Here is a 13,822-nt window from a genome sequence, read left to right on the forward strand (position 1 = left end):
GTACCGATGTAGCAAACCACAGCAAACCACCAAAACTGTACACCAGAGCTGTAAAAACTGCCCAGGTCAGAAGCTGTTGAGGCTCCAGCAGAGGAGTTGGCAGCTGCCACCGCTGCTTCTTGCCATCCATGCTGAGAGCTTCTATTCCACCAAAACCCATGCTTCTGGCTTCAGAGCATCATCCAGGGCTGCAGCGGAAAACATATGGTTTGGTCCCACTTTAGACAGGAAGAGCGTACAAGACGACACTGAGGAGAACAACAGTGTCCTGCTGAGAGGCGCATGGTTGCACAGTAAGAGGAGATGCTTTGGCGTCAGCATCCTGGTTTGGGTAGATAGAGGGTACGTAAGCATGGTACAGGCGGCGGAGACCCGAGTCAGGGAGATGCCCACATCAAAGCAAAGGTCAGCAGCCAATTTCCGAACCCCTGGTATGGGGGCTTTGGAAACATGTCCCATCCCATATGCTCTGCATTTGGATTACCGTGGCCGTACACACGTTGACCGGCCTGTGTTCAAGGCTGATATACCTGGAACTGGTTTTCAACCCACATCGAGCATTCTTCCTTGGCATTGTCACAACCCCCATGTGCCTCCTCCCAATTCCTCACTCCAGCAAAGATTCTCTAGTTATTTATTTACCAGACAAAACACAGACTAACTACGATTACAGTTCTGTAAAGAATAAACAATTGCTCGCAAGAACTGCACATTCCACACAGTTTTATTCAACATGTATGACCCCAAACTACAATATATACAATAATTGTCTCCACATGGTAAATCCACATTGCGGTTCTTGAAAAATAATAATAATTTTTAGAACACATGCCACCAAAAAATGCAGTATATTTTAGCCATATCTAATGAAAGACTTTGTACAAGCAATTTCCATTCTGCTGTGTTCTCTAGCATATGGTGCTATGAAACCATTTGTAATAACACTTAGGCATGTTATAGTGTTTTTAGCTGAAGGCTGAAGTATAAACATTGGCTCAAATTCTGTTGTGAATTTCACATTTAGAGGGATCACACTAGGTATGTATTAGGCCAAAACATGCCCTGTTAATTAGTCTAACTTCCCTACATTAAGTAGTATCCCTTCAGAAAGGGATACACTGAGACACAGTGAGGTTAATTGACTTGCCCAAAATTGTTCAATCCAACGGGGGAAAGGAAAAAAAAAAAAAAACAAAAACAACAAACCAAAGAAGCAAAAGTCTCTCAGAAATTTCTAATTTCTTCACCTGTAAGAGAGTCCAACATCATTGAAGAAATATCACTTGATGTCCACTCAAAGCTCAGAAAGAACATGCTGTTCTTTAACTTGGTAAAAGATTTGACAAGCTAACGCATTCAGATGACCCCTTACTGGCTAGTCATTAATTCAGACTTTCATACCACTGAACCACATTCCCCTCAACAAATCTGCTTCTCCAACAAGAATTCTCACTGCAGAAAACAAGTGTTTTGCACTAGTGCCTTTCCCCTAATGACCTGCATGCTGTAATCAGTTATTTCTGTCTGCAGCCCTTGATGTTGGAGTCTTCTTTGGCATTTCAGTTATACAAGTGTTTACGTGAAGACTACAGTAATTTTATACAACCAGGTGGTAGCTCCTATTGTAATAAACCCACAATATTCACTAGATTCAATCCAGTATATTTTTCTTTTTTAAACCAGAGTCTCAGAACACATCTAATAATTAAGGGCGGAACAAATAACAAATTAACAGCAGAGCTGTTTTCAAGCCCATATACTCTTTCCAACTTCTATTCATTCCAGACCTAGAATTTCCACGCTTTGGTACAATTTTTACAGAGGGTGACCTGAGTTTCACTAACATGCCTTCAGCACTGTGAAAATGTTGTCCAGATTTAGTCCCATTATGAGTCCCTAAAAGAATTCAATTCGCACATTTAAAAAAAATTTAAATATATATATATATATTTTGCAAGAATCCCTTTTCAGATGAGGAACCTCTGGCCCCATGCAAGTGCTGCCCAGCAGGAGAGGCCTATGCAGCACCCGCCCCAGGCTGCACAGATTCTGCTGGCACGTACCAGCTCAGAAGCAGGGAGCAAGGCAGCAGCCTCTGAGCGGGTCACAGCGCTGGCACACAGAACACAGCGAGAGGCAGCAGCGCAAGTAGAGGACAAAAGGCCGGGAATGGAGACCGAAGCTGAATGTCACACAGGGACAAAAGCACAGGGTAAAAAGAGAGCCCAGGAGGCAGGAGAGACTGAGCTCTGTAGGAGGAGGCTGTCATCTGTTGGACCCTCACGTTACGTACTCTACAAACCTGGAAAAATCAGGTATTGGGTCGTGCACTCAAAACTAGCTGATACTTCTGATGATTTTGTCTTTAATCGGCAAGTTTTTCTTCCTCATGTATAAAACGGGGTAGCGATACAAGCCATTGTTACTATTATTCAAGTGTATTATCATAGCTGTGGAAGCCACATTCACAAATCAGGATCCTGCTGTGCAAAGTACTGTACAAGCACTTCACATCACAGCAGTGTTGTGTAGATACTTCCACCAGTGTCTACAATAAAGGAAGATATCTTAATAAGAACAACAAAGAACCTCAAAAAAACCCCAAAAACAGTTCTGCATCAGATTGGACACTATGCTGCATAAGATACACGCTGAGCGATCAAGACAAAAATCAATATTAAGTGGTGACCCAGGTGCTAACTGAAGCAGAAGTTCTCAGGAAAAAAAAAATGTAAATTTAACATGTCACTAAAGATAAGAGAATTCACGCGCATAAGAGGGAAGAGTGACAATACTGACTTTTTCTGTGATATCAGCAAAGCAGACAAGAGAATAGGGAAAAACGTCCCACCGACCAACGAGCACGCTTTTATCTTGTTATTTGGAACCCTTAAAAACCACACCGCAAACAAACAAATGGTTGTGTGGCCAACAAGGCCTTAATTACTGACATGACAGAGCTGTCATTGTTGGTATTCATGTTTTGGTTGTGTCATGATACAGAGAAATACAATCAGCAAAGCAAAGGTCCTCCTTTCATGTAATCTGTTGCCATTTCAGGGTTTCAAAAACCATGTGTGAGTCTCCAAAAGCATCATGAAGCAGAGCTATTTCAAAGCAAAGATCTTCACTCAAGTTGCACCTAAAAATATTTCTGTTGCTCTGAAGTTTGGAGGTTTTTTTTACAAGATTTTAATTCAGAAACCCATTTCACTTAGCAACATCCTTCTACCTGCACATGTATGCAAAAAAGATAAATAACATGCACCACCGCACATAGCACGCCTGCACAAATATGTACCGCATGCCTGCTTTTCATGTTGGGCCACAGCTTGTCATCAATTCCCAAAATAATTAACTTTCTGGAGGAACGGCTGGAGGAGAATAGTGCTTCCTCCACCTGCTGGTGAGGAGGAAGAAAAGATGTCCTGGCTCTCAGGCGGAGAGAGGGTGGTGAAAGCGGAGGGGAGGCCCCTGAAGCTACTCCCCATCACCTCCCAAGTGTAGCCTAAGGAGAGAAAGGAAGAAGAGCTCTTGGCTTTTGCAAACGGCCAAATCTCTCCTGAGGACAGATGGTAACCAAAAGGAAGGGCAGATAATACAGGATGCTTCATGAGAGGTTATAACAAACAACCAGCACTATTTGCAAGCTCCACGTCCAGCAGGGAGAGCAAATGACTCCCAGCAGGTCACCTCGATGGAGAGCACCCACAGGTAGCTGTGAACCAGCCAGAGTATCAAACCCCTGTCTTAAACTCTGCTGGGAGTGCTCCAGGCAGCCTAACAGGGGTTACCTGGTGTCTTCCATGCTCCTTTACTAACAATAATTTAATTAACATTAATGTATTTTTGTATCCAGGCGTTGCTTTCTGCGTAATGTCAGGAAAAGACAGACATGTCTGAAAACACCTATCTGTAATTTAAAGTTGCATTATAAGGAGTATTTACTCCAGTGAAATCACTTAAAGAAAACCCAGCAGCATCTACCGTCTTCATGCACCATCCATGGGATTGGCCAGCAGCAGTCAATACACAGCTTATCTAAGGCTGACATAAGTGTAACCGTGGATTTCTTGGCTAACAAACATTGAATACATAACATGAACAAAAGCTCGGTTCTTCGGTTTAACATGTGCAAGATGACAAGTGGAGAAAACACCCACAGAAATGTCAACATGAGTGTTACTTCACAGGCTTGCGATATCATCTCTTCATCCTTACACTTACTAACAGGTGCCTTAATTTAAAATATCGTAAGTTACACAGTGCATACTGAGCCAGTACTAATGAAGGAAATCTTGCTGGCAAAATTAGGCACCTCATATGTCATATGGTGGGCAATATTTTAACTGCTTTGTGAAGTACGCAACGCTGTCTGTAGTCAGTGCGGTAACTAATACACAAATTCACACAAGTTGTTTCCAATAACAAACTAAATGTATCATGCAATCTACCCCGGAGCTTTATGGCAGGAAGCTTTATGATCACGTTCCACTGAGCTAAGAGGAAAGACAAAGAAACTATAACAACGTGAATAAACCTGCAACCTGTTAATAAGTGCCAAATACTACTTTCATTCAAGTCAACAGAAATCCTGCTATTGATTTCCAGTGGCACAGGACTGAAGCACATCTGTACCTTGGATTGAACTGTCTTCTCACCTTGGTTTTGCTTCAGTAACTCAAATCTGCCGATTTCTATTTCACTCCCGAGCTCTCTATTTATACAGATGATGACAAAACCAAAGTTTGTGCTTCATAGTAAAAGCCGGGCTAATCATGCAAATATCTTTATGAAATGCCGTACAGCTAAAGAGAGCGTTAACAAACAAGAAAGCAGAAAGGCCAAATAGGAGAATCTCTTGGACAAGGCTGATGACTGGGAACACAATGCCGCTGCCAAGGTCCAGCTTCACAATCTGTTACCATACAGCTGCAAATACCTGCTTACCGCTGAGTAAAGAAAAAGATGATTAGCTAAACCAGCAGCAGGATAGGAAGCAAACAGACTGGACTAGAGCGACCTTGGGACTCTGGCTACCTCGCTGCCAGCTGTGAGATGATTTGCATTGGACTTGGTGCAAGAGACGTGCCGGCCGCATCGCTCGCTCTGTGCATCCCCTGCTGGACACACGGCACCGGCCAGTCCAACCTGCTCATGAACGCTGCAAACGCTGCCCACTCATAAGACCTGAGGAGGGGAAAGGGAAGAGAAAGGCTGGGGGGAAAAATCTAAAGGGAAAACTCTGCCCCTCTCTGATCAGTCGTCCTGTTGCTGCCCTCATCTCGCCCCCAGAAAGCAATCGGTGTTCACTGCAACAGCCAGGCGAGGGAACCGTCAGAAAACAAGCAGCGTTTTCCATTCACTTAGGTCTGGCTGGATTCCTGACAACTAGCTTTTATTCTGCAAGCAGACAAAACGCGGATATTTTACATACGCTCACAGATGTTAAAAGTTCAAGCAGACACGTTACACCAGAACTTGCCTGCAAATTAGTTAATAATTTCAAAATGCCGCACGCCAATGCTTGTATTACTACAGTGTAAAACTCACACCCCAGTAAGGATTTGTTTAGCTTCTACATACCAGCTGATAGAGCAAGTGTAATATTTAATTGCATTTAAGATTGCATGGGTATTCTGATTTTCACCCTCTCCCTTTCAAGATATAAGCTGTAAAAATTTAGTTCAGACTGTATCATCTAAGTATCCTTAGCTGTGTAGCTGAAGTGCTTGACAGTTAGCAAAATACGGAAAGACCATGCGTATTATTAACTTAAGAGGAGATACACAGCTACGCTACATCCTTTCGTCTCAGAGGGCCCTTCCCAAAACCAAATCTCATTAACAATATGGTCACTTTTCTTTTTTAATTGGTCAAGTCTGTTAAAAAAGGTGTTTTCAATGTATTTGCTTATTTGCTACATTTTGTAACGCGCCTCAAAAATAATCTGCTTACAAAATAATAGTATATAACATAGCCCCAGAGCTTTTGTTAGCCTGAAATTGTAAAACAGCCAAGGCAGCAAACTTTAAAAATCATGGACTGGGAGTGAGCATGTGCAGAGATGTCCATCTCTGGTTTCTCTTTAGCCAGCCTCCAAATGAGCTAATAAACTGAAAGCATACATGATATGACTCTACAAGTTGGCTGAAACTCTCATTTTCACTGTCGACACAAAGATATTTAGTTGCAAAGTAAGTGTCCTTTATTAAAACCACAGCATCTGCAATTTCATTTTCTGTTTTACAGTCACTTCTGCCTCTGGAGAGCATCGAGCTTCCAGGCAACCAGAAGGGAAAGATAAATGAGACAAAACCCGTAACGTCACTAGGGAAATGTCTTGCTTTTAGATGAAGTCTAGTGAAAACTCAATTAGTCTACTTCATATGAAAAGCAGCATTAAGACCTCTTTAGAAAAGCATCTATTTCTCTGGGCAGCCTTTAATGCAATGCCTGTCTCTCACTCGCTCGCCCTCTGTGAATAGTTACATATTTCAGGGAAGGAAAAATGACAATAACTCTGACTAATGTGTACATTTCTGCAATTGCATTTCTGCGCCCCGCTTGGAGCGCTGTGCCAATGAGGAAATGCTGAAGCTGAGTTATTGCTGGACAACCTCCGGGCTGCTTGAAGTCTCGAGCCAGCCGGCACCGCCGAGCGGTGAAACGGATCGTAAAAAACCAATGGGGCTGGGTTGCAGTCCCTGCCATTTTATTATTTTTTTTTTTTAGGTGTCAGCAAAGTTCAGGTCACAAAAGTACGACTGAATCACGGCATTTTTAACCGGAGAACCGACGTTTGCCCTTCTGACTGTACTTTGTGAGCAGCTTTGGTCAGCTGGAGGATGTGAGGTTAGCCGAGGGATGTGACAGGTTTCGCTGCAGCGTGAAATTTCCAGTGGGGAAAGAATAACCGTTCACAGCGGACCCACGTGTAGAAACAAAACAAATACAGCAAGCCACCCTATTTTTCCAATAATAACCCACCCTTTTAAAAATGTAACGATGTGTTATTAAAATACTACCCAAAAAAAAAAAAAAAAGAAAAGTTTCTCTATCGGATTTGCACCCCAAACAAAGCCCCGGACCCAGAACCGGGGTGGGATGCTGAGGCTGCCAGCAGCACCGAGGCACCGACGGGTCCCTGCGGGGATGGAGGGATGCACCCAGCCGGCTCCCTTCCCAAGTCGGTGTTGGAAAGAAAAGTGATAGATAGATAGATAGATAGATAGATAGATAGATAGACAGACAGACACACACACGTACGTACATATAATAAAAAGGCAAAGAGAAGCCCCTCCGCCTGCCTTACCACTCTGCCAGAAAACCTCTCGATGGCCCGCTTGACTTTGCCATAGGTGCCTTTGCCCAAGGTCTCCTGCAGCTCGTAGCGATGCTTCAGGTTGTGCTTGTGGTGATGCCGCTTCACCCCCTGCTGCTTCCTCGCCGCCGCCGTTACCTCCGGGGACGGAGCCTCCCCGACCGGCTCCTCCATGGCCGCCGCCGCCGCCTGGCCGCCACCGACCGGCCCGGAGCCGCAGCGGGGCTGCACGGGGCTGCTACTGCCGCGGGCAGCCGCCTCGGCGCCCTCCATGCCCGGCGGCGGCGGGCGCGGTGTGTGAGCGCCCCGCCGGCCTCGCAGCCTCTGCCTCGGCCCGGCGGCCGCGCCGGCACCATGGGGCGCGGCGGGGCGGGGCGCGGCGGCGGCCCGTTCTCCGCTCTCCTCCCCTTCCCCGCCGCCGGCCGCACAGGCGTGGGGCGGCTCCTCCGCCCCGCCCCGCTCCGCTCCGCACCGCCCCGCCCCGCCCCGGCCGGGCGGGGGACGCCTCGTCGCGGAGGGAGCAGGCGGCGGGTATCGCTGCTCCGGGGGCAGCCGAGCCGGGCCGGGCCCTCCTTTGTGCGCGGAGGAGACGGGTCTCCCCGGCCGCTCTCCCGCCCTGGTGGAAGGTGCTGCAGGGGGCTGACCCCCGGCGCGGCGGGGAGGGTGGCCTGCCCCCTGCTCCCGCCTCAGGGCCGCGGGTCGGCCTCGCCCCGGGGCTGAGCCCCCCGGGCCGGGCCGGGCTAAGGCGAGGCCGAGGGCAGGCCCCGGCCCCGCGGCTCGGGTGCGTGCGCACCTGCGGAGGCCGGGCAGGGGCCCGAAGTAAGGCGGCTGTATCAAATTTAGGTCTGGGAAGTTTTTTCCAGAAAACACTTTAATTTTCCCCGTTCGCAAAGCGGGCGAGGGTTTCCTGTAGGGTTTCCATGTAGCTGGGGCTGGCAGAAAAACAGGGGCACGCCCAGCCGCTGCCTGGCCTTGGCATAGGCAGGAGCTGTTTGCCTACTCATGGAGGTTTTGGCCTGTAAGAAACCTTCCCCGGCCCACGTCCTGCCGTGGTTGGCATCCACACCAAGATCTACAGCTGAGGTAGCCCTCGTGTCTACTTCCGTGAACTTTTGAAATACAGATGAACAGATCGTTTTTACGCTTCATTATAAAGTAAGGTGGTTGTTTCTTTCTCAAAGACGTCTTGAAAACTTAAGCCAATGCAGACAAATAAATTGTTGCCAGGGTTAAGACAAAGCAGAAATTTCCTTTAGAAGAGAAGCCACCCCCAAGCCCATGCCTGTGAAAGGCAGATGGTCTCTGTTGTAGCAGAAATGGGAAACTGGCGTGGGGTGAAAGCACTTTGGCATGCTCCAGTATGGCTGGTTTGCTGGACCGACGCAAAGGCCTTTATGTGAGAGTCCTGGCTCAGCGCCTCCCTCCCACTGACTGTCCTTAATGTGTGGGTTACAGTGGGGGTTACAGTGGGGGTTGTCTGCTCTGCAAGGGTAATGCACAGGCCTTCTGAAATCCTGGGTTCACAGCAATGTCGAGGCACAAGATTTAGGAATTCGGTAGCCCCGTGCCTCTGTCCCACTGGGGAAGTGTTAAATGCAGAGGTTGCTCCATGTGCTCTACTGGTTGGAATGGCTGGCTCCTGTGAAGCTCAAGTTTGTCAGAGGGAACTAACTCATAGGAGCATCAAGGTGATGGGGTGATATCCAGGCACTGGCTTTGGTGAGGGCTCTCGTTCGGTTCCTCTGACTTGCTGGGCCAGTGTGTAAGGCTAGACTTCCTTGAGGTTTCTTCCTGAGATAGTGAATGCACTGCACTGAGGTTGTAGCCTCAGCCCCTCTGACTTGACGAACTTGAAAACACAAGTTTCTCTGTAATTACCATCTCTGCACCTTTGTTTTAGGATCAGCAAAAGCGCCCAACTGGCTCAAGACAAGCCTGTCCAGTGCAGTACCCTGTTCCTGGCAGGAGCCAGCACCACGCCACACATGTTGAAGAAGACAGAGAGAGTCCTGCAGTGTCCAGAGAGAGGTATCACCTCCCACATTAGGTGCTTGACCTTTGGGAACCAGGTACTGGTTTAAGTCCTGGAGCATGGAATTTAACATCTCTTTCACAGAGTGCACCACAAACTGGCTGTTCCAAAGCAGAAAGGGTAAGGGAAGACTCACTCTGTTACTATACCAAAAAAAAAGAGTGCCGTTTCTTCCTGTAGGCGCTTACTTTATTTTAATTGTTGAAAGGACGAAAATGCTGTAGCCTTCTCTTTGTAATAAGTAAGACTGCATCGCTAGCTTTCATGGGGGTTTTTTTGTTTTATTTTAGTGCTCTGGAGTGCTATTGCGTTCCCGCCAGCTGGCACAGAATAGAGCAGTGCTCAGGCTACCTGAAGGTACAGGAGAGGGAGATCTGATAGTGCACTGGCTGCCTTCTGTGCTGCCAGTTGGAAACCTACCTATGTAGCTCTTCTCAAACTTGGGGGATACTAGCATCCCCCAAGAAACATCCATGTGGAGCGGAGACCTGCTGTGGGAATGGGATGGGGATGCAGCAGCACCAAGAGGCAGGAGGAGCTAGGAGAAGGACTGGTAACACAGAGAACAGGAGGGGTGCCCTTGACTGCTGGGAGAAGTGAAAAATTGTCCTGGCGTGTGTTCATGTCAGTGCAACTTCACTTAAATAGATTAAATCAGAGTCTCGATCTTGTTCAGTGCCAAGGTTACCGCTGTCTGTCAAGATGACAGTAACAACTGCCTGGTGCTTTAGAATGTCCAGTGCAAGCCCTGGTCCCAGCAAAGATGAGAGCAGCCTCATCCTGCTCTGATCTGTGCCAGCTGACTGCACGTTGGACTGCACAAGCAGCTCACAAATGGCCAGGTCCCCCCAGAGGCAACTTGGAAGAGTGTCCAGCTATGGTTGTCTGACTGTCTGGAAGCTCCCTTTAGGCTGGAACTCATTATAGCCTATATCCAGGTCTTTTATATCTCTTGAATAGCCAAAAAGAGTGAATCCCAGTGATGAAAATAGCTTTCATTATGTTACGCTCATGACCATTGTTAATATTCCCAAGAGTATTCTCCTTTAGCTGCTTGGAAGCATACATCACCAGTTCCATAAGGAAGTGTGTCATGAATCGTTGGTATATATTGTGATTGGAGAGATATAAGGCATAATAAGATACCAAAAGCTCTAATATGAAAAATACCGATTCTGTAATGGAATAAACACAGGTACTATGTAGGACTAGAAATACCACTGTTCCTTTTAAATTTCTACGGTCTTAAATCTGAAGCCAGAGGGCATTAAGCAAATTAAATATGTAAATTAAAACTGGATAGAGGAAACTTTCTCTGCTCATATGTAATAGCAATGGGAACTGAAAATAATGATATAGAAGTACACATAAGATTGAGTATGTCACTGATATATAGAGATATTCCCATTTGATTTTTAGCATATTGTCAGCTTTGCAATCAGTATCATACTTGTCACTACAGGAAGAAAAATCAATAGAGCAAATAGTAAACCAGCGTCCTTCACAACAGGCGTAAGAATACCAAGAAGTAACAATTACACGGGGAAGGCAAGACAGCGTTAGAATGGACATGGATAATCTTAAATAATGACTTTTGTAGGCAATTTGTATCATTCAGCTGTTCGTGTCAGTGTAAAACATGCAGTGTTTCATTGTTTCCGAAATAAACATTTGGTGAGAATTTCAGCTCTCTGAGTTTATAGACACCACTAGGGAATTCTTCATTTCTGACAGTATTATCTTATGTAAATGCTTTTCCTTATTCGCAAAAAGGAATTATCCTCCCATTGAAACCAGCAGACTTCTGCTAGCCAGCTTCAAAGGAAATAGGATTAGGCTCTAATTTGCAAGACAGTATTGGAAGATATGTTCTACCAAATCTAAACTATACAGATAATCCCAATAACAACAATAAAGCCACTGGTTTCAGTAGGCTTACCTTCCTGAAATCAGTGTGAGTTGGAAAACAATCTTAAAAGATTGCTACATGTTAGCAACATAAATTTATCATAAAACTCTGTGTATTTTTAGGATTAATTTTTGCCATGAACTTTCAAAGCGGCACAGCTTATTTGTTGCCTGGCGTAGAGACGCTCAGGATAAAAAAACACTGGCTTATTAGCTCTCAGTCGAATTTTTAGGTCTCCTCAGAGTCTACACCACCTGTAATGAAATATAAGATTCATAGAGCTGATGTTAATTCATTCCATGTATTTAGCTAAATTGAAAAAATAAACACTGGATTTCAAAATACTTGCTACAAATGGATATTTTACAAACTGAGGCCAGGTACTTTCTGTGCAACAATTACGCACATTTCAGCTTAACTTAGTGAGAGGGTATCCTTTGTGCACAAACAGACTTTTTGCTCATCAGCACCGTTCAGTGTTTGCAAAACGTTCAACAGTGTTGTTACCACCCTTAGAAAGGTGGGCTTCCAGGGGGCTGTTGGAGAGCTGGAATACCTTCTTTGACTGTTCCCTACGGTGTACAATAGAGGAAAGAGGAGAAATGCGTATTAAAGGGATTCCTGGTTACAACGCACCTGCATTCTCTAAAACGAGCGTGCAGCTCCCTTAGGTTTCAGTCCTCTCTGCTGAGCTCTAGTCTGTATGTGGGGAAACACATAGCCATAAAGTCAGTTGAGCTGCTTTGACTGCTCCTGCTTGATGATCAAGCTAAGTATAGGCTTTTGCTGGACCAAGCTCAGCACTGTCCAGTCTCCACATCTGAACATGACATAAATGACAATATTCGGAAGATGCTGGCAGGCAAAACCGGGGGAGACATTCTCTCAACTGAACTTCCTCTTCTGTGTAAGTACCTGCTGAGAGAGAGCTTTTTGGCTGGATGAAGCGAAAGCATGTTAATGTGTTCCACTCAATGATGGGGATTATCCTTTAGAAAGAGGCGGCTGGCAGAGACGGCTGGCATCCATCTGTTTCCTGCAGCAGGTATCTGCATATTATCTGCCCTGGCAGATCACATCCAATCCTTGAAATCGCAGGCTTTATGAAAATTACAGGAGTCACGCAAGTTCAGGATTAAGACCCTAACACTGATTTTCTCTGCAGTGAGCCATATAAAAAACTTTAACTGGACAAGTAGGGGTCTGTTCAGGTGTGTCTTGTTTGCAACCCACAGATGTCAGTTAGCTATTAAAACAATACTTCAATCAAGTAACGAACAACCTGGCCCAAACCCACACCCTGGATTGGGATCCAAGGCCCAGATTCAGAGGGTATAACTTCCATCTAAATTCCTGTATCTCCTCTTGTTTTTTGATTGCCTCTAGGCCTCTTGAGATGTCCACGCAATAGGAAATATAGAGACTTAGGTGGAGTTAAGCCCTCCGAGTCTGGACCCTGGACCCATTACAGACCTTTATGGGCAATGGAGAAACTGAGGAACAATTGTAATGTCTGTTAGACGATGACTCTGGGGTTTAGGCTGAAGTTCTTCATAAGAGTATAAGACTTCCAATAGGAGAGGACCTGTAAGTCCATAAAACATCTTTTAAAATTCCATTTCCAAACCTCAAGCCTTTGCTTCAGTGGCTTTCACTGTTCATTATCATTCAATGACAATGAACGTGTTATCATTTTTTCCTGTATTACTGGTTATTTCTACTGCGTGGTACGTTTTACTGGAATATCCATAGCACAGAGGATACCAGTTGCCTGCTGAATTTACCTCTCCAGATCTGAAAATTCATTTACATATTTATGTATGCAGGCGTGTGCCTGCATGCTTATGTCACATCATTTTATCCGTGTAAAATCTGCTTTTCTACACTCAACAGTTCCGCATGATACCTGAACTTCTTACTGCTGTTGCTAAACTGGGGCACTCAACACCACTGGGAAGTGAGGAAAAACAACGCAAACCGCACACGAGAGAAAACTGAAATGTGGGGGCTGAGGCTCAGGGTCTCTTCTGTTGCGGGGTTTCCAGAAGGACCGAGCACACACAATTCCTTCTTCTTCTGTTGCTTTCCTATTTCTCATTCAGCTCAGATGTTCTTTCAGTAAAACGCTGTGATGGCGTGTTTATTTTGTTATTTATATATTATTTTTATTAAATAATTGAGCCATACAACCCAAACTACCAGCCCCCCCCGCCCTCCCCTTGCACATTAATCCTTTCGGGATTAAAGTCTGCATACATCAGCAGGCTGTAATAAGGAAAACCGACATTGCAGCTTTCGTCACCATGAGCAGGGAATTGCGGCAGGCTGCAGTTGCTCAATTGCGCATCTCACTGATGCAAGCTGCAAAAGAGAAGCGAAAAAAAGTAATTAAGTCACTCAGCAGCGTGTTCCCCTCCTCTCATCACTTCCCTTCTTTGCCTCCGGTTCCCTCCCTTCCGCCTCCTCTGAGTTTTTTGCCCTTATTTTGAGAGACTGACTGGCTGCATCACTTTCAACCACCAGCACATTGGGCCACGTGCAGGCACCGGATTTCCTC

At 45.7% G+C, this 13,822-nt stretch overlaps 1 protein-coding gene across 1 annotated transcript in view; it reads right to left on the minus strand.

The window, feature by feature from the left end:
• The window catches only part of NUAK1 (NUAK family kinase 1), a 50,395-nt gene extending 42,655 nt beyond the window's left edge, over positions 1-7,740 (minus strand). The window contains exon 1 of the mRNA XM_063321092.1: positions 7,316-7,740. Within this exon, the coding sequence (XP_063177162.1) occupies positions 7,316-7,597 (282 nt within the window). The 5' untranslated portion in view covers positions 7,598-7,740. The remainder of the gene's footprint in view (positions 1-7,315) is intronic.
• Between the last annotated feature and the right edge of the window lie 6,082 nt (positions 7,741-13,822).

Source organism: Chroicocephalus ridibundus, chromosome 1 (genome assembly GCF_963924245.1).
Source record: "Chroicocephalus ridibundus chromosome 1, bChrRid1.1, whole genome shotgun sequence".
Lineage (NCBI taxonomy): Eukaryota > Metazoa > Chordata > Aves > Charadriiformes > Laridae > Chroicocephalus > Chroicocephalus ridibundus.